Here is a 22,394-nt window from a genome sequence, read left to right on the forward strand (position 1 = left end):
TGAGCCACTGCCCCCGGCTTCTTCTAGGGTTTTAATGGTTTTAGGTCTTACATTTAAGTCTTTAATCCATCTTCAGTTAATTTTTGTATAAGGTGTAAGGAAGGGGTCCAGTTTCAGTTTTCTGCATATGGCTAGCCAGTTTTCCCAACACCATTTGTTAAATAAGGAATCATTTCCCCATTGCTTGTTTTTGTCAGATTTGTCAAAGATCAGATGGTTGTAGATGTGTGGTGTTATTTCTGAGGCATCTGTTCTGTTCCATTGGTCTATATGTCATTTTGGTAACAGTACCATGCTGTTTTGGTTACTGTAGCCTTGTAATAGATTTGAACACAGGTAGCAAAATGCCTTCAGAGTTGTTCTTTTTTGCTTAGGATTGTCTTGACTATATGGGCTCTTTTTTGGTTCCATATGAACTTTAAAGTAGTTTTTTCTAATTCTGTGAAGAAAGTCAATGGTAGCTTGATGGGGATAGAATTGAATCTATAAATTACTTTGGGCAGTATGGCCATTTTCAAAATATTGATTCTTCATGTCCATGAGCATGGAATGTTTTTCCATTTGTTTATGTCCTCTCTCATTTCCTTGAACAGTGGTTTATAGTTCTCCTTGAAAAGGTCCTTCACATCCCTTGTAAGTTATATTCCTAGGTATTTTATTCTCTTTGTAGCAATTGTGAATGGGAGTTCACTCATGATTTGACTCTCTGTTTGTCTATTATTGGTGTATAGGAATGCTTGTGATTTTTGCACACTGATTTTGTATCCTGCAGACTTTGCTGAAGTTTCTTATCAGCTTAAGGAGATTTCAGGCTGAGACGATGGGGTTTTCTAAATATATAATCATGTCATCTGCAAACAGAGACAATTTGATTTCCTTTCTTCCTATTTAAATACCCTTTATTTCTTTCTCTTGCCTGATTGCCCTGGCGAGAACTTCCAATACTATGTTGAATAGGAGTGGTGAGAGAGGGCATCCTTGTCTTGTGCCGGTTTTTACCGGGAAGACTTCCAGCTTTTGCCCATTCAGTATGATACTGGCTGTGGGTTTGTCATAAACAGCTCTTACTATTATAAGATATGTTGCATCAATGTCTAGTTTGTTGAGAGTTTTTAGCATGAAGGAGTGTTGAATTTTATTGATGGCATTTTCTGTATCTATTGAGATGATCTTGTGGTTTTTGTCTTTGGTTCTGTTTATGTGATGGATTACGTTTATTGATTTGTGAATGCTGAACCAGCCTTGCATCCCAGGGATGAAGCTGACTTGATTGTGGTGGATAAGCTTTTTGATGTGCTGCTGGATTCGTTTTCCCAGTATTTTACTGAGGATTTTCACATAGATGTTCATCAGGTATATTGGCCTGAAATTTTCTTTTTTTGTTGTGTCTCTGCCAGGTTTTGGTATCAGGATGATGGTGGCCCCATAAAATGAGTCAGGGAGGAGTCCCTCTTTTTCTATTGTTTGGAATATTTTCAGAAGGCCTGGTGCCATCTCCTCTTTGTGCCTCTGGTAGAATTCAGCTGTGAATTCATCTAGTCCTGGGCTTTTTTAGTTGGTAGGCTATTAATTACTGCCTCAATTTCAGAACTTGTTACTTGTCTTTTCAGGGATTCGTCTTCTTCCGGGTTTAGTCTTGGGAGGGTTTATGTGCCCAGGAATTTATCCATTTCATCCAGATTTTCTAGTTTATTTGCATAGAAATGTTTATAGTATTCTCTGATGATAGTTTGCATTTCTGTGAAATCAGTAGTGATATCCCCTTTATAATTTTTTATTGTATCTATTTGATTCTTCTCTCTTTTCTCTTTTATTAGTCTGGCTAGCAGTCTATCTATTTTGTTAATCTTTTCAAAAAACCAGCTCCTGAATTCATTGATTTTTTTGAAAAGTTTGTCGTGTCTTTATCTCTTTCAATTCTGCTGTGATCTTAGTTATTTATTGTCTTTTGCTAGCTTTTGAATTTGTTTGTTCTTGCTTCTCTAGTTCTTCTAAGTGTGATTTTAGGGTGTTGAGTTTAGATCTTTCCTGCTCTCTTCTGTGGGCACTTAGTGCTATACATTTTCCTCTTAACACTGCTTTAGCTGTGTCCCAGAGATTCTGGTATGTTGTGTCTTTGTTCTCATTGGTTTCAAATAACTTATTTATCTCTGCCTTAATTTTGTTATTTACCCAGTAGTCATTCAGGAGGAGGTTGTTCAGTTTTCATGTAGTTGTGTGGTTTTGAATGAGTTTCTTAATCCTGAGCTCTAATTTGATTGCACTGTGGTCTGAGAGACTGTTATGATTTCCATTCTTTTGCATTTGCTGAGGAGTGCTTTACTTCAATTATGTGGTCAATTTTAGAATAAGTGCAATGTGGTGCTGAGAAGAATGTATATCTTGTTGATTTGGGGTGGAGAGTTCTGTAGATGTCTATCAGGTCTGCTTGGTCCAGAGTTGAGTTCAAGTCCTGAATATCCTTGTTAATTTTCTGTCTCGATCTGTCTAATGTTGACAGTGGGGTGTTAAAATCTCCTACTACTATTGTGTGAAAGTCTACATGTTTTTGTAGGTCTCTAAGAACTTGCTTTATGCATCTAGGTGCTCCTGTATTGGATGAATACACATTTAGGATAGTTAGCTCTTCTTGTTGCATTGATCTCTTTACCATTATCTAATGCCCTTCTTTGTCTTTTTTGAGCTTTGTTGATTTAAAGTCTGTTTTATCAGAGACTAGGATTGCAACCCCTACTTTTTTTGCTTTCCATTTGCTTGGTAAATATTCATCCATCCCTTTATTTTGAGCCTATGCGTGTCTTTGAATGTGAGATGGGTCTCCTGAATAGAGCACACTGATGGGTCTTGACTCTTTATCCAATTTGCCAGTCTGTTTCTTTTAGCTGGGGGCATTTAACCCATTTACATTTAAGGTTAATATTGTTATGTGTGAATTTGATCCAGTCATTGTGATGCTAGCTGGTTATTTTTCCTGTTAGTTGGTGTGGTTTCTTTATAGTGTCAATGGTCTTTACAATTTGGTATGTTTTTGCAGTGGCTGGTACTGGTTGTTCCTTTCCATGTTTAGTGCTTCCTTCAGGAGCTCATGTAAGGCAGATCTGGTAGTGACAATATCTCTCAGCATTTGCTTATCTGTAAAGGATTTTATTTCTCCTTTGCTTATGAAGTTTAGTTTGGCTGGATATGAAATTCTGGGTTGAAAATTCTTTTCTTTAAGAATGTTGAATATTGGCCCCCACTCTCTTCTGGCTTGTGGGGTTTCTACAGAGAGATCCACTTTTAGTCTGATGGGGTTCCCTTTGTGGGTAACCCAATCTTTTTCTCTGGCTGCCCTTAATATTTGTTCCTTCATTTCAACCTTGGTGAATCTGAGGATTATGTGTTTTGGGGTTGCTCTTCTTGAAGAGTATCTTTGTGGTGTTCTCTGTATTTTCTGAATTTGAATGTTGGCCTGTCTTGCTAGGTTGGGGAAGTTCTCCTGGATAATAACCTGAAGAGTGTTTTCCAACTTGATTCTATTCTCCCTGTTACTTTCAGGTACACCAATCAAAGGTAGGTTTGTTCTTTTCACATAGTCCCATGTTTCTTGGAGGCTTTGTTCATTCCTTTTCATTCTCTTTTCTCTAATTTTGTCTTCATGCTTTATTTCATTAAGTTGATCTTCAGTCTCTGATATTCTTTCTTCCGCTTGATTGATTCAGCTGTTGATACTTGTGTATGCTTCACGAAGTTCTCATGCTGTGTTTTCAGCTCCTTCAGGTCATGTATGTTCTTTTCTCAACTGGTTATTCTAGTTAGCAATACCTCTAACATTTTTTCAAGGTTCTTAGCTTCCTTAAATTGGGTTAAAACATGCTCCTTTAGCTCGGAGGAGTTTGTTGCTATCCACCTTCTGAAGCCTGCTTCTGTCAATTCATCAAACTCATTCTCTGTCCAGTTTTGTTTCCTTGCTGGTGAGGAGTTTTAATCCTTTGGAGGAGAAGAGGCATTCTGGTTTTTTTGGAATTTTCAGCCGTTTTGTGCTGGTTTGTCCTCACTTTGTGGATTTATCTCCCCTTGGTCTTTGATGTTGGTGACCTTCGGATGGGGTTTCTGTGTTTCATTCTCAACCAGGGAGGGGCAAGACTCATAGCCGCTGATCTGAGAGAAACTGTCAGCTTCAACTTGAACCATGACCCCTTATAAAGGCCCAAGTCCAGGCTCAGACTGGATTTTCCAATTACTCCTTGCCATAAACTGTACACATGGCAGGTCAGCCTGCTGCACTTGATTGGTCCTTCCCTGTCTGCGAGACCTGATCAGAAATCGTTGATTGTCAAGGGTCAAACTAGGTCTAGGCTGAGTTTATCTAAGTGAATCTCAGTTTCTCCATTATTAGGATTAAAGGATTCCTGAAATTAAATTCTAAGCATCATTGCAAGTTTTGGTTGGCAGCACATGGCCTGCTGGTCGAACTTCGCTCATACTCATGCTAAATGGTTGAAATTACAAAAATGCCAGAAAGAATTCGGTAGTGTCAGATGAGACATTTGAAAAGTCTCAAGAATATGAAGACTTATCTTTGCCTGCTTACTTAGGTGACTTGCATGCATACCTAACTGATTTCTCATACAAATTAGTTTTTTGAGATGGAGTCTCGCTCTGTCACCCAGGCTGGAGTGCAGTGGCTTGATCTCAGCTCACTGCAAACTCCGTCCCCTGGCTTCAAGCAATTCTCTGTCTCAGCCTCCTGAGTAGCTGGAATTACAGGTGCCTGCCACCAGGCCCAGCTAATTTTTGTATTTTTAGTAGAGAGAGGTTTCGCCATCTTGACCAGGCTTGTCTTGAACTCCTGACCTTGTGATCCTCCTGCCTCAGGCTCCCAGAGTGCTGGGATTACAGGTGTGAGTCACCTAGCCTGGCCCATGTTCTTAATTAATAGTAATAAATACTTCTTACATTTAAATCAATTTCATATTTTAAAATCTTCTCTCAGAAAAAAATATACCTTTAGATGGGGAGATTCTAATTCTGACCATGGGTAAATATTTGTAGTTGCAAATGAAAATTATTTCTCTGGAAGAGTCAAACTGAGTAAATATTGATCTTAACCTATAACTTAAAGAGAAGGCATTAAGTATGAGTAGTGGTAGGAAACGTATGCAGAAGAGAACAAAATTGGTGTGTGGACTCAAGTTCAAAGCAGACTTTGCCAGGTGTGGTGGCTCACGCCTGTAATCCCAGCACTCAGAAAGGCAGAGGAGAGAGGACAGCTTGGGCCCAGGAGTCTGCGATCAGCCTGGGCAACATATGGAGACCCTGTATCCACAAAAAGAAAAAAGATCAAAAAGCAAAAAACAAGGGAGACCCTGGAGAACTCTTAATTACAGAGGCTGACATTTGAGTCATAGTACATGGGTGGCAAGCTTACTTTCAACTGAGGCAGTGGCTGGCACTGGAACATTCAATTCACTGATGGAAATCAGTCTTGAAGAAATTGAGTGACATTTTAGTCCTTGGGACTCAAGTAGGCAGGTGACTTCTATCAGGAAGTTTGCCCCGTGCTATGGTCCTCCAGCCCATCACAAAATGTTCTACTTTCACGTGGGACTGATTTGAGCAACTTTCTGCATCAGTGTTCAGGGTAGGGCTGAGTACCAGCTAAAAATTTAAGGAAGTACCACATAGACTTTGGAGGACAACTGGGCATGATGGCTTGCACCTATATCCCAGCTACTCAGAGGCTGAGGTGGAGGATCCCTTGAGCCCAGGAGTCAGAGGCTGCAGTGTGTGCAGTGTGCTATGATCGCACCACTGCTCTCCAGTCAGGGAGACAGAGCATGACCCTCTCTAAAAAAAAAAAAAAAAAAGAAAATAGACCCATTTAGCTTCAGTTCATGCCCTTTCATTGGCATCATGCTGCCAGTTACTTTAGAGCAGTAGTTGGCACCAAGCAAGCAGTTCTCCCCAGACTTAATTGACTGTGAAAAATCCTATGTCAGAAGAATTCTTGTAAATTATTTACCCGTGTCTGGAGTGTAAAACTGTAATTTTCAGAAGCTAAAATCAACTTTTTTTGCAAACATAGAATGAACACATGTCAAAGATGTAATAATTTTATTAGTCAGAGGAAAAGTACTATGGTAAAGCTAATTTTAAGGGTATTTATAGAGAATTAAATAAACAAATGTTAGAATAAATTTTCTAAGTTAGAAACAAAGCTGATTAATGTCTTACCTGGCAATAAACTGTAACTTTTGGAAAGATGTGTTTTACTGGAGAGATTTCATTTGCATCTTTTTCGTTGTTCTTGTTGAGACAGGGTATAGCTCTGTTGCCTAGACCAGAGTGCAGTGTCATGATTACAGCTCACTGCAGCCTCAACTTCCGGGGCTCAAGTGATCCTCCATTTTAGCCCTCTGGTAGCTGAGACAGCAGACATGCACCACCACACTCTATCAATTTTTAAATTTTCTGTAGAGGTGGAGTCTCACTATATTGCCCAGGCTGGTCTCAAACTCCTGGGCTCAAGCAATCCTCCTGCCTTGGCCTCCTAAAGTGTTAGGATTACAGACATGAGCCACAGCACCTGGCTCATTTGCATCTTTATCGGACATAAATCTACAAGTCGATATAACTTCACAAAAGTTAAAGTCCCTAGTTAATAGTAAATAGAAAAGTTAGAAAATGGTAACTTCTCCTAAAAAGTAAACCAATCCTTGGAAGGACTGTGTGACCTTTTCTTTTAAAAAAAAATTCTTCAGAATTACATTCATGACCTTATTTTCAGGTTCTTTGTTGTTTTTCTTGAGAAGTGTGTGCAGCTAACCTCCATTCTAATCTGTAATGTCTGTGATTCTCTGACTTTAGGTGGGTGAAGCAGTGTAATATGTGGTTAAGTGCGGGAACTCCAGAATGAAGACCTGTCTCAGTTTTAATCCTGGTTGCATCGTATAGTAGCTATGACCTTGGGAAAATTATATAACTTATTTTCCTCATCTGTAAAATGAGTATAATAATCATCCTTACCTCATAGGTTGTTGTATTAAATTAGTTATATATAAAGTGCTTAGAACAATGTCTGGCACATGATAAGAACTATATGTATCATTTGGAAAATCTGTTAACATATACAGTTTTCAGGATGGAGAGGCCAGAAGTTCAGGACTCTGCATTTGAAACTACCCACCCAGGTAGTTTTGATGAAGGTAGTTCATGGGCCATGTTTGAAGTTACACTGCCGTGTGCTTTCCATCTCAGTTAGCATTGACTCAGAAAGTGGAGGGGGAGAGGAAGCCTGCAGGAGGAGGAATGGTAGAGTAGTGAATCTACTTACAAGCTGGGAAAAGCAAGGATGGGGAGATGGGGAGAGGCCTGTCTGACCTAGGCATACATGATTCATCAAGGAAGGATTTTAGAGGGAAGCAGGGATTCAAAATGCTCAGTTAGCATGTCAGTGAGCATGAACTCAGGTTTTTCTTTCTCCTCAGTGATCCCTGGTCAGTGGCGAGAGGCAGCATAGGGTGCTAAAGCAAGCACAGGAATTTTCTTTCTTTCTTTCTTTTCTTTTTTTTTTTGAGATGGGAAGTTTTGCTTAGGCTGGGGTGCAGTGGTACGTTCTGGGCTCACTGCAACCTCTGTCTCCCAGGTTCAAGTGATCCTCCTGCCTCAGCCTCCCGAGTAGCTGGGATTACAGATGTGCACCACAACACCTGGATAATTTTTGTATTTTTATTAGAGATGGGGTTTCATCGTATTGGCCAGGCTGATCTCGAACTCCTGATCTCGAGTGATCTGCCCACCTTGGCCTCCCAAAGTGATGGGATTATAGCCGTGAGCCACCATGACCAGCCAGCCATAGGAATTTTCTTAGAACAAATAACTGGGGACCACACTCTCTAAAGAGATTGATAAGCATATGGAAATTCATGAAGCACATTTATCAGATGGTCACAGAACTTGCTATAGGTAAGTGAGGGTTGTATGCATTGAAAATGAGGCCCTAAAACTGAAAGAGAGAGAAAATTGCAACTATTTAGTATCAGCCATTACTGATTTAGTTAAGACAGAAAATGTGGAAGGATGTCTCACACACACACACACACGAAGAGCAATTGGAGAGAAAACTAGCTCAGTTAAGAGAACAAAGCAAGGAAGCCTGTCTTGTCCCTGGTTATGCAGGGACAGACGGTAACAGCATAAGTGCTAATAGTAAAGTGTGACATATTTCTGTGGACAGTTGGCCATAAGAAGAGTTTAAGAAGTTTTCTTCACTAACTTCATAGTTTTGATCAACTACACTCAATCAATGGGGAAAGATATTCTAATCCTGAGGAAGACTATCCAGTTGCAGCTGGAAATAAATAGATCAGAAAACCTGGATGGGCCAGGATGGAATAAAAGAGTGAAAATGATAGTTACAGACTCCTAAGATCAGCCAAACAAGATATATTTAGAAGTATAAATTATTTGAATATAATAATTCAAATAATTTCAATATATAATTATTTGAATATAATAATGTACAGTTGCAAAACACTTTGTGGGCTGGGCGTGGTGGCTCATGCCTGTCATCCCAACACTTTGGGAGGCTTAGGTGGGCGGATTGCTTGATCTGGGGAGGTGGAGGTCGGGGTGAGACGAGATCGCACCACTACACTCCAGTCTGGGTGACACAGTGAGACTGTGACTCAAAAAACAAAAAAAGGAAACACTTTATGGTGAGAGGCAGATTACTTTAGAGGAATACAAAGACTTTAGGCAGAGTGATACAGAAACGAAGATATAGAAACTTGTCTTAGATTTAAATATTGGTGATAGTAGAAAAAAGTGATATGTATCTCAACTAATTCACATAACAGATTTATCATTCACTAGTATTTTTGTACATAGTTTCTCTATTTGCAAAGAAAACAGTTTTCTCTACCCCAGCCTTACACATTAAACATGGTTTGGTGGAATTCATGCCTTTGGCCAATCGATTACTGATATCTCTGTTATCTATGCAGAGCAGTGTTCCACAAAGGATTCCACTAAGCTAAGGCAGTGACCAGCAGACATTGGGACCATTTTATGACCATTATGGACTCCACAAAAGGATCTATACTCATTAGAGAGTCAGTTATATACTAGTAACTTGTCAGAGCACCAGGAGGCCACATAAAGAGGAAAATGTAGAATGACACCATGCTACTCCAGGAAAAACATTTTAGAGTGCTTCTTTAGAACACATACATATTTTAAGAATTCTGAATCACAGTAAAAATCTTAATTGCAGGAGTTATGTAGAACCTCTAAGTCATGTCTTTGCTTTAAAAAGCATATATTATTCAGGCCAGGCATGGTGACCTCATACTTGTAGTACCAGCACTTTGGGAGGCCGAGGCAGGTGGATCACCTGAGGTCAGGAGTTCGAGACCAACCTGGCCAACATAATGAAACCCCATCTCTACTAAAAATACAAAAAATTAGCCAGGGCTGGGGGTGCACGCCTGTGATCTCAGCTACTCGGGAGGCTGAGGCACAAGAATCACTTGAAACCGGGAGGTGAAGGTTGCAGTGAGTCGAGATCACACCACTGCACTCCAGCCTGGACAACAGAGTGAAACTGTGTCAAAAAAAAAAAAAGGCATGCATTATTCATTCATTTGTTTATCTGCTTCTTCCTTTAGTAAATAAATAAGACAAGACAAGTTCTTATACTCATAGTGCTGACTGTTAAGTTGGAGGATAGAGTAAATAATAAAAGAACACACAGATAACTCAAAATAATGCAAAGCACTATGAAGGAAACCAATACATGCAATGATTGTTCACAAATAAAGGTAGGGTAAAGGGACGGGGAAAGTTCCTGTTTAAAATAGATCATCAAAGAAGACCCCTCTAAGGAGGAGACTTTTAAACTGAGCCTTGAAGGATGAAAAGGAACCTATGACATGTAAAATGTATTAAAGGATAGCTAATACAGGTGAAGAAGAGTAGAAATTGAAGAGGAGACTGGAATGAGATAGGGCCAAATGAAGCAGAACTTTATAGGACGTGATAACGAACTTGGATTTTATTGGAAGTGCAATGGGAAGGTTTTAAGTATGGGTGTAATTTGATATGATGGTAAGACTAGAAGTGGGAAGACCTGTTTACAGTCATCGGCATGAGAGGAGCTTGGATTAGGGTAGAACCATACAGTCTTCTGTCAACCTTTACTGCCAACTGATCTCTGTTTCCAACATAGAGTCAGTATGGGGAGAATGAGTGAAGTTGTTTACTAATGGACGTTGATAGCACTTTGAGGCAGGAAGCTGATAAAGTAGCAGGCCAACAAATAAAAGGGAAGGAAGGCAAGAGTAAGGGAGTTTTTATGGGGCATGTTGATGATGTACTTGTAAAGAATTATGATTTCAATGGAAAAGCTAGGCAGTGGGAATTAGAGGTACAATTAAGTGTCATATTATTAGTATACAGTGGAGTCTCTGAGAGTCCTTCCTCCCTGAATAACACCTATCTTCCTTGCATGGATTCTAGAGAATTTATAAGGTAAAACAAACAGTAAAGACTGAGTCAAAAATATTCATTTCGTTACTGATAAAGATGAAGCTGGAATGTATGACTTACTAAGCCTCAGAATTAGGAAATTCGTCATCCTGTGCCTGGAGCAGAACTGAGAGGCTGAGGCACAAGAATCACTTGAAACCGGGAGGTGAAGGTTGCAGTGAGTCGAGATCACACCACTGCACTCCAGCCTGGACAACAGAGTGAAACTGTGTCAAAAAAAAAAAAAAAAAAGCATGCATTATTCATTCATTCACTCCACCAGAAAGAGTGTAGAGTTGGTGGGGAGCGTTATTCTCCCCAAATTTACCAGTCAGACAAATCACTGCACATGTCTAGACACAGAAGCAGTGTAAGTAAAGGGATGGAGAGAGGCTCAGGACTACGTTAATTGGGTTCCTTTCTTGGGAAGGATGCATGAGGAGTGCGGAAGAAGTGTGTCTGGGAGCATACAGGATGCAGAGAGAGAAAGGTACATTTCACAGAGAGTTGCAGAGACCCTGTGGACCACTCCAACTCTCTACAGACAATATCGAGTGTGTAGGGGAGTGGGAAGTGGGAGGATCAACTACTTTGGACCCTGTTTGGAAAAGTAACAGCTTCATCTTATGCTCTACCCAATAGGTTAGAAGTTTTGGAATGTAAGGATGTTACCTTCAATAAACATTGATTGTGGATTTCTGTTCTTTCCTGCTGATTTAGGAGAATTGATGACTCATTATTTGTTTCTGGAGGTACAGGCATTGGAAATGCTGAAGGCTCCAAAGACCTCTTCCATAGCAGCAGGCATTAGACTGTTCCCAGAATCTACTGACAGTTGATCTGGAGGATTTTTTTGTTTTTGTTTTTGAAACGAGCCCTGCCCCACCTCTGCCAGGTTGGGGTGCGGTGATGCCATCATTGCACATTGCAGCCAAGGAACTCCTGGACTCAAGTGATCCTCCCACCTCAGTCTCCCCGGTAGCTAGGATTACAGGCATGAGCCACTACACCCAGCTGGAAAAGTTTTAGAAGCCTTGTTGACTTGGGAGAAACTTAATTCAATGAACTGCTTTATTGAGCTGGCTTTAGTCAGGCTGCTTTCTACTCCTGCCTTTGAAGAGTGCATAACCTAAAAGAGATGTAGAAAATAATCACAAAGAGACTTCTTTATCTGGGGATTTATTATCTGAATCTCTAAAGTTATAATACTGTGTAGGAAAGGGAACTCATCATAATACAAAAATATTCACTAACGAGTGCTTTTCTATTTTTATTTATTTCCTTTATTTTTGTTTATTTTTATTATACTTTAAGCTCTAGGGTACATGTGCACAACATGCAGGTTTGTTACATATGTATACATGTGCCATGTTGGTGTGCTGCACCCATTAACTCGTCATTTACATTAGGTATATCTCCTAATGCTATCCCTCCCCTCTCCCCGCTCCCCACAATAGGACCCGGTGTGTGATGCTCCCCTTCCTGTGTCCAAGTGATCTCATTGTTCAATTCCCACCTATGAGTGAGAACATGCGGTGTTTGGTTTTCTGTTCTTGTGATAGTTTGCTGAGAATGATGGTTTCCAGCTGCATCAATGTCCCTACAAAGGACACAAACTCATCTTTTTTATGGTTGCATAATATTCCATGGTGTTTATGTGCCACATTTTCTTAATCCAGTCTGTCATTGATGGACATTTGGGTTGGCACTGTGCTTGAGAAACTGATCCCCTCAGCCCTCAGATTGGTAAGGCAAGACCATGGGCAGAGTGCCTGGGCAGGAATCTGGGACCTAGAGCAGCATTTTGGACAGCAGGCTCTACATTGTCCCCTTTTGGCGACAGCGTGATGTGTGTGTGAGTCCTGCATTTGATATTTCCCTGGGTTGCTTTGAGCTTTGTCAAAAAGGTACTGAACCATCTAGGCATCTACTTTAGCAGGACTTACAGAGCATGCCATTCCCCACTGTGGACAGGGGTTGTGGACTTGTTGGTGAAGTTGCTATGATAGGTGCCTTGTGGTGATGGTGGTTAGAGTGTTGGAGGTGGCAGGGAGTACGTAGGGCTTACTGGTAGGTGCAACTTCAGTCTGTAAAACTGTTCCTATAAATCTTGTAAAATTAATCAGGAAGAAGCAAAAATAAACCAAGCTTGCGGCACATTTAGCATTAATCATTAGGTCAGCTTGATCTCTTACCTACTTCCTCATAATTGTCTATTGCCTCAGAATCACGTAGACTTGTCACAAGATGATAGTTCCCCTTAACTGCTCTATAGTTAACAACTTGAGCACTCTGAAATGTTAAGTTTTCCATTTGAGATGTTCTTTTGTGTCCTGCATGCTGATAAAACTACTGACATTAGGTTGGGCATGGTGGCTCATACCTGTAATCCCACCATGGCCAGCCTAATGTTGGCAGTTGTCAGTAGTAGTCCATGGTGTGTGAGAGAGTATGTGTGTGTGTGTATTTTATATATATATATATGTGTGTGTATATATATATACACACACACACACAAAACATTTTTTTTGGGGGGGGGTGAGGGACAGGGTCTTGCTTTGTCACCTAGGCTAGAGTGCAGTGGTACAATCATGACTCAGTGCAGCCTCAACCCTCTGGGCTCAAACAGTCCTCCCACCTCAGCACCCCAAGTAGCTGGTACCACAGGCATCCACCAACATGCCTGGCCAATTTTTGTATTTTTTGTAGAGATGGGGTCTTGCCATGTTACCCAGGCTGGTCTTGAACTCTTGAGCTCAAACAATCCTCCTGCCTCAGTCTCCCAAAGTGCTGGGATGACTGGCATGAGCCATGGTGCCTGGCCTCTACATTTTCTTTATCCAGCACTTTGGGAGGCAGAAGTGGGAGGATCACTTGAGCCCAGGAGTTCGAGGCCAGCCTGGGCAACATAGTGAGACTCTGTTTCTACAAAAAGCTTAATATAAAATAAACAAAACAAGACAAACAAAAACTATTAATGTTAGCTTGTCTAAAGGACTCTGAGAAGAGCTGACTCACCAAAGAATGCAGTTTCTACATCCTGATGATTTCACCTTCCTTTCCTAACCAATCAATGACCCTAAGGGCACTTTGCCCTCCACAATTCCCTTAAAATCCCTATCCCAGAACTCCTTGGGGAGATGGATTTGAGGCTCCCTCCTCTCTCCTCAGTGAGTCACCTGCAATCATTAAACACTTTATTGCAAACCTTGCTGTCTTGGTGTACTAGTCTGTTACTGCACAGCAGGTATATGAACCTGTTGGTCCTGTAAAAGCAGTGGCTTGGAATTTCTATCTTCACATAGTACTTAATTCTGTGTATCTGTGGCTAAAATGCACTTTTAGTGTATCCAAGCTACCTGCAGGGTGAATGCTGTAAGTTAGCTTCTTTTACTAATTAGAACTTTGTCTTATTTATTTTCATTTTTAGTTTTTGAGACAGAATCTCACTCTGTTTCCCAAGCTGGAGTGCAATGGATATAAAATGTGGAATCATGCAATGATAGCTCACTGTCCCTGACCTTGAACTCCTGAACTCAAGGGATCCTCCTGCCTCAGCCTCCTGAGTACCTGGGACTACAGGCAGATGCCACCACACCTGGCTAATTTTCAAACTTTTTTGTAGAGTTAGTCTTGCTATGTTGACCAAACTGGTCTTGAACTCCTGGCCTCAAGCAATCCTCCCACTTTAACCTCCCAAAGCATTGGGATTACAGGTGCGAGCCAATGTTCATGGCTAAACTTTGTCTTATCCTAAATTACTTGTTTTAAAAACGTTTGATTGGATTTGAATCAATTCTTATAACACAAAAAAACTTTAAATGTTACATTTTTCAATAGGAGAAAAGGAAAAAAAACACACACTTGGGATTTAAATATTTCAAGTGCTCTGATTTTTTTGAATGACTATGAAATGGTTTTATATTATTTTCATGCCAACTTGCCGAATGTGAAGTGCTCATCATTAAAAAAATCTTAAGCATTAAGTATATAATTTCAAGTGTAAAATATGATAGAAAAAGTTTTGTTTCCAGAAATTAGCTCAGGTTTTAATTAAAAACTGTGAATATTTATTTGGAAGTATATTATAAATTCTGTATTTAATATTCTTCCTAAAATTTTGTATTTATATTTTGCTTAAATAATTTTATTTTAATATATAAAAAGATCAGTTTTTCCTGTGCTCACACAGATAACCACATCCCTTCTAGCTTATCCCAGTGTGAAATACAAACATTATTGTCATTTTTCTTTTTTTATTTGTATAAATTTAAAGCATACAAGTGCAATTTTGTTGCATGCATATATTGTTAGTGGTGAAGTCTTGGACTTTCAGTGTAGATATCACTCAAATAAGGTACATTGTACATATTAAGTAATTTCTCATCACCCTCCCTCCCTTCTATGATCCTCGCCCTTCTAAGTCTCCGGTGTCTTTCATTCCACATTTTATATCCATGTTGATATGGTTTGGTTGTGTACCCACCCAAATCTCATCTTGAATTGTAGTTCCCCAAATCCCCACATGTAGTGGAAGGGACTCAGTGGGAGGTAATTGAATCGTGGGAGCGGTTGCGCCAATGCTATTCTCGTAGCAGTGAGTAAGTTCTCACAAGATCTGATGGTTTTATAAAGAGCTTTCCCCTTTGCTCAGCTCTCATTCTTCTCTCTCCTGCCACCATGTGAAGAAGGATGTGTTTGTTGCCATGATTTTGAGTTTCCTGAGGCCTCCCCAGCCATGTGGAACTGTGAGTCAATTAAACCTCTTTCCTTTACAAATTACCCAGTCTCAGGCAGTTCTTTATGGCAGGGTGAGAATGTACTAATATACATATGCACACATTATTTTGTTCCCACTTATAAGCGAGAACATGCAGTATTTGACTTTCTGTTTCTGAGTTGTTTCACTTAAGACAATGGCCTTCATTAGAATATGTGGAAAAAAAAGATAATGGCCTCCAGTTCCATTCATGTTGCTTCAAAAGACATGATTTTATTTTTTTTATGACTGAGTAGTATTCCCTGATATGTGTATCTACACACACACACATATAGACATACATGCACATATAGACATATACATACATACATACACACCCACATATACATATGTACCACATTTTCTTTATCTAGTTATCCATTTATGGACACTTAGGTTGGTGAATAGTGCTGCAACAAACATACAAGTGCAGAAATCATTGATATAATAATTTCTTTTCCTATAGGTATATACCCAGTAGTGGGATTGCTGGATCAAATGGTAGTTCTATTTTTAGTTCTTCGTGAAATCTCCATACGGTTTTTTTTTTTGAGATGGAGTTTTGCTCTTGTTGCCCAGGCTAGAGTGCAATGGCATGATCTCAGTTCATTGCAACCTCTGCCTCCCAGGTTCACGTGATTCTCCTGCCTCAGCCTCCCAAGTAGCTGGGATTACAAGCATGTGCCACCACACCTGGCTAATTTTGTGTTTTTAGTAGAGACAGGGTTTCTCCATGTTGGTTAGTTTGGTCTTGAACTCCCGACCTCAGGTGATCTGCCCACCTCGGCCTCCCAAGTGCTGGGATTACAGGCATGAGCCACCACACCCGGCCCCTACTGTTTTACATAGAGGTTGTACTACTAATTTACCCTTTTCTCCATGTTCTCACCATCTGTTATTTTTTGACTTTTTAATAATAGCTATTCTGGCTGGTATAAGATGATATCTCACTGTAGTTTTAATTTGCCTTTCTCCAAGGATCAGTGATGTTGAGCATTTTTTCATATGCTCATTGGCTATTCATATGTCTTCTTTCATTATCATAATCTTTTTTTTGTGAGATGGAATTTTGCAATGTTGCCTACTGGTCTTGAACGCCTGAGTTCAAGTGATCCCCCGACCTTGGCCTCCCAAAGTGTTGGGATTACAGACATGAGTCACTGTGCCTGGCCCATTACCATAATCTTCTATGTGTCATAATGTGAACAAGATTGGAAAGCACTGTTCTAACATCCCTGACTCAGGCCTACTTACTGATTCGTCTTTCAGAAACAATACCCTTCTGTGAAATATTCATGTGGGTCACATCCTCACTTTATGATGCAAGTTCCAGTAAGAACATTTCAAGAGTCATTTCTTCAGAGAAATCTTATCTGAGCATCCTAACTCCCACTACCCTTTGTCTCTTAAACTTACTTTTTCTTCTTAAGACTGATCACTATAAAACATTTTATTGTTCATTTTCTGCCTCTCACACTGGATTATAAATTCCATGAAGTCAATAATTTTATGTCTTTCTATTTGCTTCTATTTCCTCATGGTCTAGAATAGTTCTTGGAACATATTAGGTGCTCAATAACTTTTGGCGAGTGAACAAATTAACTGACCACTTAACAGTTTATTTTCGGCCAGGTACAGTTGCTCATGCCTGTAATCCTAGCACTTTGGGAGACTGAGGCAGGTAGATGACTTGACCTCAGGAGTTTGAGACCAGCCTGGGAAATATGGTGAAACCTTGTTTCTACAAAAAAATGAAAAAATTAGCTGGGCATGGTGGTGCATGCCTATAGTCCCAGCTTGAGCCTGAGAGGTCAAGGCTGCAGTGAGTGGTGATCATGCCAGTGCACTCTAGCCTGGGCGACAGAGTGAGACCCTGTCTTCAAAAAAGAAAAAAAAAAAGTTTACTTTTCCTCAAACACATATCCAACAGTACTGTTTGACAGTACGGTCTACTCTAGATATCATTCCCATAAATGTATTTCATAAATGTGTTTGTGGTCAGTCTCTTATAATTGTCTGACAATGCAGGCCATATGATTCAAATCAACGGCAAAGAGAAGTTACATATTCTGCTGTATTAGTCCACTTTCACGCTGCTGGTAAAGACATACCTGAGACTGTGCAATTTGTAAAAGAAAGAGGTTTAATGGACTTATAATCTCACATGGCAGGGGAGGCCTCACAATCATGGCTGAATGGAAGGAGAAGCAAGTCACATCTTACATGGATGGCAGGGGGCAAAGAGAAAGCTTGTGCAGGGAAACCCTTGTTTTTAAAACCATCAGATCTCCTGAAACTCATTCACCATCACGAGAACAGCACAGGAAAGCTCCACCTCCATAATTCAATCACCTCCCACCAGGTTCCTCCCACAAATGTGGGAATTGTGGGAGTTACAATTCAAGATGAGACTTGGGTGGGGACACAGCCAAACAATATCACCTGCAACTAAGAAGCATGTTGAAGTTGATGAAGTAATACTGGAGAACTGTTAAGTCATTGGCAAGTCTAGATCTTGCCGAGTTAAATCATGTAAGAAATATAAGAATAACATGGAGAGAATTGGCAAGCATAATGACAAGACAGGAAATTCAAAAGAGAATGATGTAAATATAAAAGAATGAAAATTTGAGTTACTTGGCAAAATCAATGAAAACTGTGAACTTTTTTAAAAAAGGGCAATCTTATAATCTTGCTTTGAAAGTCAAATGGGAAGTAAAGAATGTTGTATAAAGTGGAGAATGTTTTATCTTGCTGTAATACAAATTGTCAGACAATTAGGCAGTTCCCACTGGTACATAGTTCCAATTATAATGTAACTCAGTTAAATAAACAGTAAAGCAAACTTATTTTTATAATTTCTGGTTTTATTTCTCAAGTTGAAGTTTTGACCAAACCTAATTTTTTTTCCATACTATTTGCTATGATGTTTTGATTCTCATTTAAAATGGGTTCCCTTACAGTGGACTTTTCCTGGTACCATTTGTTCCTTGAGAACTGAGGTTAAAACAAACCCATTCTAAAGAAAGTTTCTGTTGTGGGCTTTCAGTATTCAGACAGGTGTCTGTTAAGAACTACTGATGGGAAAAAGAAGATTAGCATTATGGTGAGCTCCAAAGAAGTGAATAAGTTCTGGATGGCTTATTCAAACCTACTGAGAACTAAAATGGATGGGCTGAAGAAGAGGGACAAAAAGAACACAAGTAACATCAAAGCAGCACAGTGAAGGACCCTGAATTTCCCCTGCTTTCACCAGCTATCACTAGTGAATTGCAATTTTTCCTTTAATTTTTAGTTTTGGTCACATAGCTAGGTTTCTGGTTCCCCCGCAGCAGGTGTTTTCAAGTAAGATTAGGGTCATTTTGGAGAGAATAGTTGCAATGTTTATAGGGTAGCTGTGGTAAGAAGCTAGTTTATTTTACATCTGGCTAATTAGTCTGTGATGCATGGTTGTGTCCTACTGGATTATAGATTAAAAGTCTCTGTAGCCATCTCTGTGAAGACCAATATATCATTAAACATGTCCATTTATCATCAGCAGCAGCAACAACAACAAAAACGATCGTTAGCTGGAAAATGCTGCCATAGAATCCAGGGAGAGCAAAGGCCATGCCTCCAGATTACACAACAGGGAATGGGATTTGGCAGTAGTTTCAAGTCCTTTCTTTAATTCAGAGAATAGAAAATGTCCTCTGATTCTGCGGCTGTTAATAGTTAACTTACCTTGGACCAAACACCCTGCATTTTCTCATTAATGTTCACAGTAAGGTAGGCACTATTATGACCACTGTTTTCTGGATGAGGACACTAAGGCTTAGAGAGGCTAGGTCACATGGCCAAGACTTCATAGCTAACAGGTTGAGTTCTCATTCTCAAGTTAGTGCTCTTAACCAGTGTACTTGACTCCTGTGCAAGTACTAGACTGTATAGTTCTATTTCTTCTAATTGCCACATGGATTGTCTTTTACTTATAACATTAGCTGTTGGTGGACTGTTCTTGTTTGTTTGCAAGGCTGAGGAAATTTATCATGTTGGCATAAGACAAGAATGTAGGTAGAAGAGGGCAAACAAAGAGTGCCAGCCGGCAAGGCCACTGTCGATTCATCAAATTGTTCTTCAGCAATGCTTTGTATCAGGCAGTGTTTCAGATGAACACGATATGATTCCTTTTAGGAACTCACCATTTGTTAGGTGACAGACGAAAAGAAAATGATACAGTAGTGAGAAAAGAGCAGCACCAGAGCATACACAAGGTGCAGCTGCTGCACAGGGGTGACTATTTCTGAGTTGGGGATTTAGGGGAGGCTGCATAGAATGAGAGCACTGAGCTCTCTTGAAAGGTAAATAGGATCTCACCAGTCAGGCACAGTATAGATTTGTGTGCCTGACAAGCAAGAGCTGATGCCAAAGGGAGGAGTTACGAGAGTCCATAGTTTTGTAGTGCTGGATGGGAGGGTTTGAAATAAAGGCATTCTGCTGACCCGGGAAAAGGGACTCAGATCATGAAGGGCCTTCTATGTTAGGCTAAGGAATTTGGACTATTATGTCTTCTTCTTTTTTTTTTTTTTTTCTTTTGAGACAGAGTCTTGTTCTGTCATCCAGGCTGGAATGCAGTGGCATGATCTCAGCTCACTGCAACCTCTGTCTCCTGGATTCAAGTGATTCTCCTGCCTCAGCCTCCTGAGTAGCTGAGATTACAGTTGCACACCACCACGCCCAGTTGATTTTTGTATTTTCAGTAGAGACGAGGTTTCACCAGTTGGCCAGGCTGGTCTTGAACTCCTGACTTCAAGTGATCTGCCCACCTTAGCTTTCCAAAGTGTTGGGATTATAGGTGTGAGCCACCGTGCTCAGCCAAGGACTATTATCTCTAATCAAGATAGAAAATGAAGGATTTTATATGGGAGGGTGACAAGATTAAACTGGATCCCTTTTGTGTGCCTCACTGTATATACTCTCCATCATCTTTGCTCTGCTCTGTGCCCTAGGAGCCTGACGTCTGTGGATGAAATCTGTTGGCAGTCTTGCCTTCTGACTTTCATTTGGGTTTGGCCATTGGGGAGCACTAGCAAGGGATTAGAGAGTGGAAAGAGAGTAAGATTAGATACTTTATTTCCCCGGATCTCTACTTTTGTAGTCATTGTGCACCTGCCTTTGTCATTCAGCTGAAGGTCATTGCTCTTGTTAGGTGGCCCTCCACATAGTTCTTGCTTTTTCTCTTTAGTAATTGCTTTCTTCTCTTGCCTCATTAGGTCTATGGATAGTAAAGGTACCCGATTGTTATAAGTCTGGGCGTGTTTCATTATCTCTATGATCTTCCTATACTCTGCCCATATCTTTTAAAATAATCTCTGTATTAAAATTTCCAGGTAGGCATGGTGGCATATGTCTGTAATCCCAGCAACTTGGGAGGTGGAGGAGGGAGGGTTGTTTGAACCCAAGAGTTCAAGATCTCAGATCTGAAAACATAGTGAGGCTGGACATGATAACTCATGCCTGTAATCCCAGCACTTTGGAAGGCTGAGGCAGAATGATTGTTTGAGCTCAGGAGCTTGAAACCAGCCTGGGCAACATAGCAAAATCCTGGCCCTATTTTTTTGAAAGAAAGAAAGAAGGAAGGAAGGAAGGGAGGGAGGGAGGGAGGAAGGAAGGAAGGAAGGAAGGAAGGAAAGAAAGAAAGAGAGAGAAAGAAAGAAAGAAAGAAAGAAAGAAAGAAAGAAAGAAAGAAAGAAAGAAAGAAAGAAAGAAAAGAAAGAAAGAAATAGTAACACACTGTCTCTACAAAAACCTTTAAAAAAATTAGCCAGGCATTGTCCCAGCTACTCAGAAGGCTGAGGTGGGAGGACAGCTTGAGCCCAGGAGTTCGAGGCTGCAGTGATCTATGATTGTATCACTGTGTTCCAGTTTGGGTGACAGAGCGAGACTGTCTCTAAGAGAAAAAAATTTTCTCAACTTAATTTCAGTGCCATTTTGTTTTTACTGAGACCTTCATGGGAATCAGAGGTTCCTGCATATTTATAAACCATATATTTACTTTAGAGTAATAAACCATATTGTATTAGTCTGTTCTATTGCTGCTAATAAAAACATACGCAAGACTGGGTAATTTATAAAGGAAGGGAGTTTTAACAGACTCACAGTTCCACATGGCTGGGGAGGCCTCACAATCATGGTGGAAGGTGAAGAAGGAGCAAAGACACATCTTACATCGTGGCAGACACGAGAGCGCTTGTGCAGGGGAACTCTCATTTATCAAACCATCAGATATCATGAGACTTATTCACTACCATGAGAAGAGTATGGGGGAAGACCTGCCCCCATGATTCAATTACCCCTCTCCTGCGGCATGTGGGAATTATGGGAGCTACAATTCAAGATGAGATTTGGGTGGGGACACAGCTAAATCATATCATAGATATTTATTTTAGAATAATCACTGAGGTAGCAGGGTAGAAAATGCATTGGAAAGGGTGGCAAGAAAGAGGGTACTGAAAACAAAGAAGACAGTACAATAATTCAGATAAGAGATGACTGGGCCTGAATTTGGCTTATAGCAGTTATGATGGAGAGCAGAGGAGGAATGCACAAGATACTTGGAGATAGAATTAGCATGACTTGGTGCAACCCTGGTAACAATCAGGTTCATCCTCGCCAAAGACTTACTAGGTAAGGGGACATTCTGTCCTGTAGTTTATCTCTCACCAACTTCAAGAAAAGTGAAGATTTACAGATAAGTAGAAGAGAGGCAAGTAGGATAGGTGCCCCCCAGGCTTTTAAATAATGTGACATGGAGGCAGGCTTGGAGGAATCAGGGACAATTCGAGTTTTTAAAGGTTTCAATGTTCTGTCCCACTGGGTCAGGATGGCATTTCTGGCTCCATCCCATTTTCCAGGGCCCACAAGGCGGTACTGGTAAGGAGTACATGGTCCAAAGAAAACCTCCCAAGCTAGTCTGGGATCCTTGAGGAACAGAAGTGGGATGCTGGGCTTTGTGCCTATGCAGGCAGCGATATCATCCATGTAGGCAATGTAGTCCAATTTGTCTTTGTTGGTGTCTTTAATCACACCCCTGAGAGGAAAAAAGATGGAGGACTTTTCATTAATCACTCCTCCCTGCATTTCTCAA

At 40.3% G+C, this 22,394-nt stretch overlaps 1 protein-coding gene across 1 annotated transcript in view; it reads right to left on the minus strand.

Moving 5' to 3' along the window:
- Positions 1–17,393: 17,393 nt before the first annotated feature.
- FMO4 (flavin containing dimethylaniline monoxygenase 4) overlaps positions 17,394–22,394 on the minus strand; it is a 30,174-nt gene continuing 25,173 nt past the window's right edge. The window contains exon 10 of the mRNA XM_007989519.3: positions 17,394–22,337. Coding sequence (XP_007987710.3) covers positions 21,911–22,337 — 427 coding nt within the window. The 3' untranslated portion in view covers positions 17,394–21,910. The remainder of the gene's footprint in view (positions 22,338–22,394) is intronic.

This window comes from Chlorocebus sabaeus, chromosome 25 (assembly GCF_047675955.1).
Source record: "Chlorocebus sabaeus isolate Y175 chromosome 25, mChlSab1.0.hap1, whole genome shotgun sequence".
Taxonomy (NCBI): domain Eukaryota; kingdom Metazoa; phylum Chordata; class Mammalia; order Primates; family Cercopithecidae; genus Chlorocebus; species Chlorocebus sabaeus.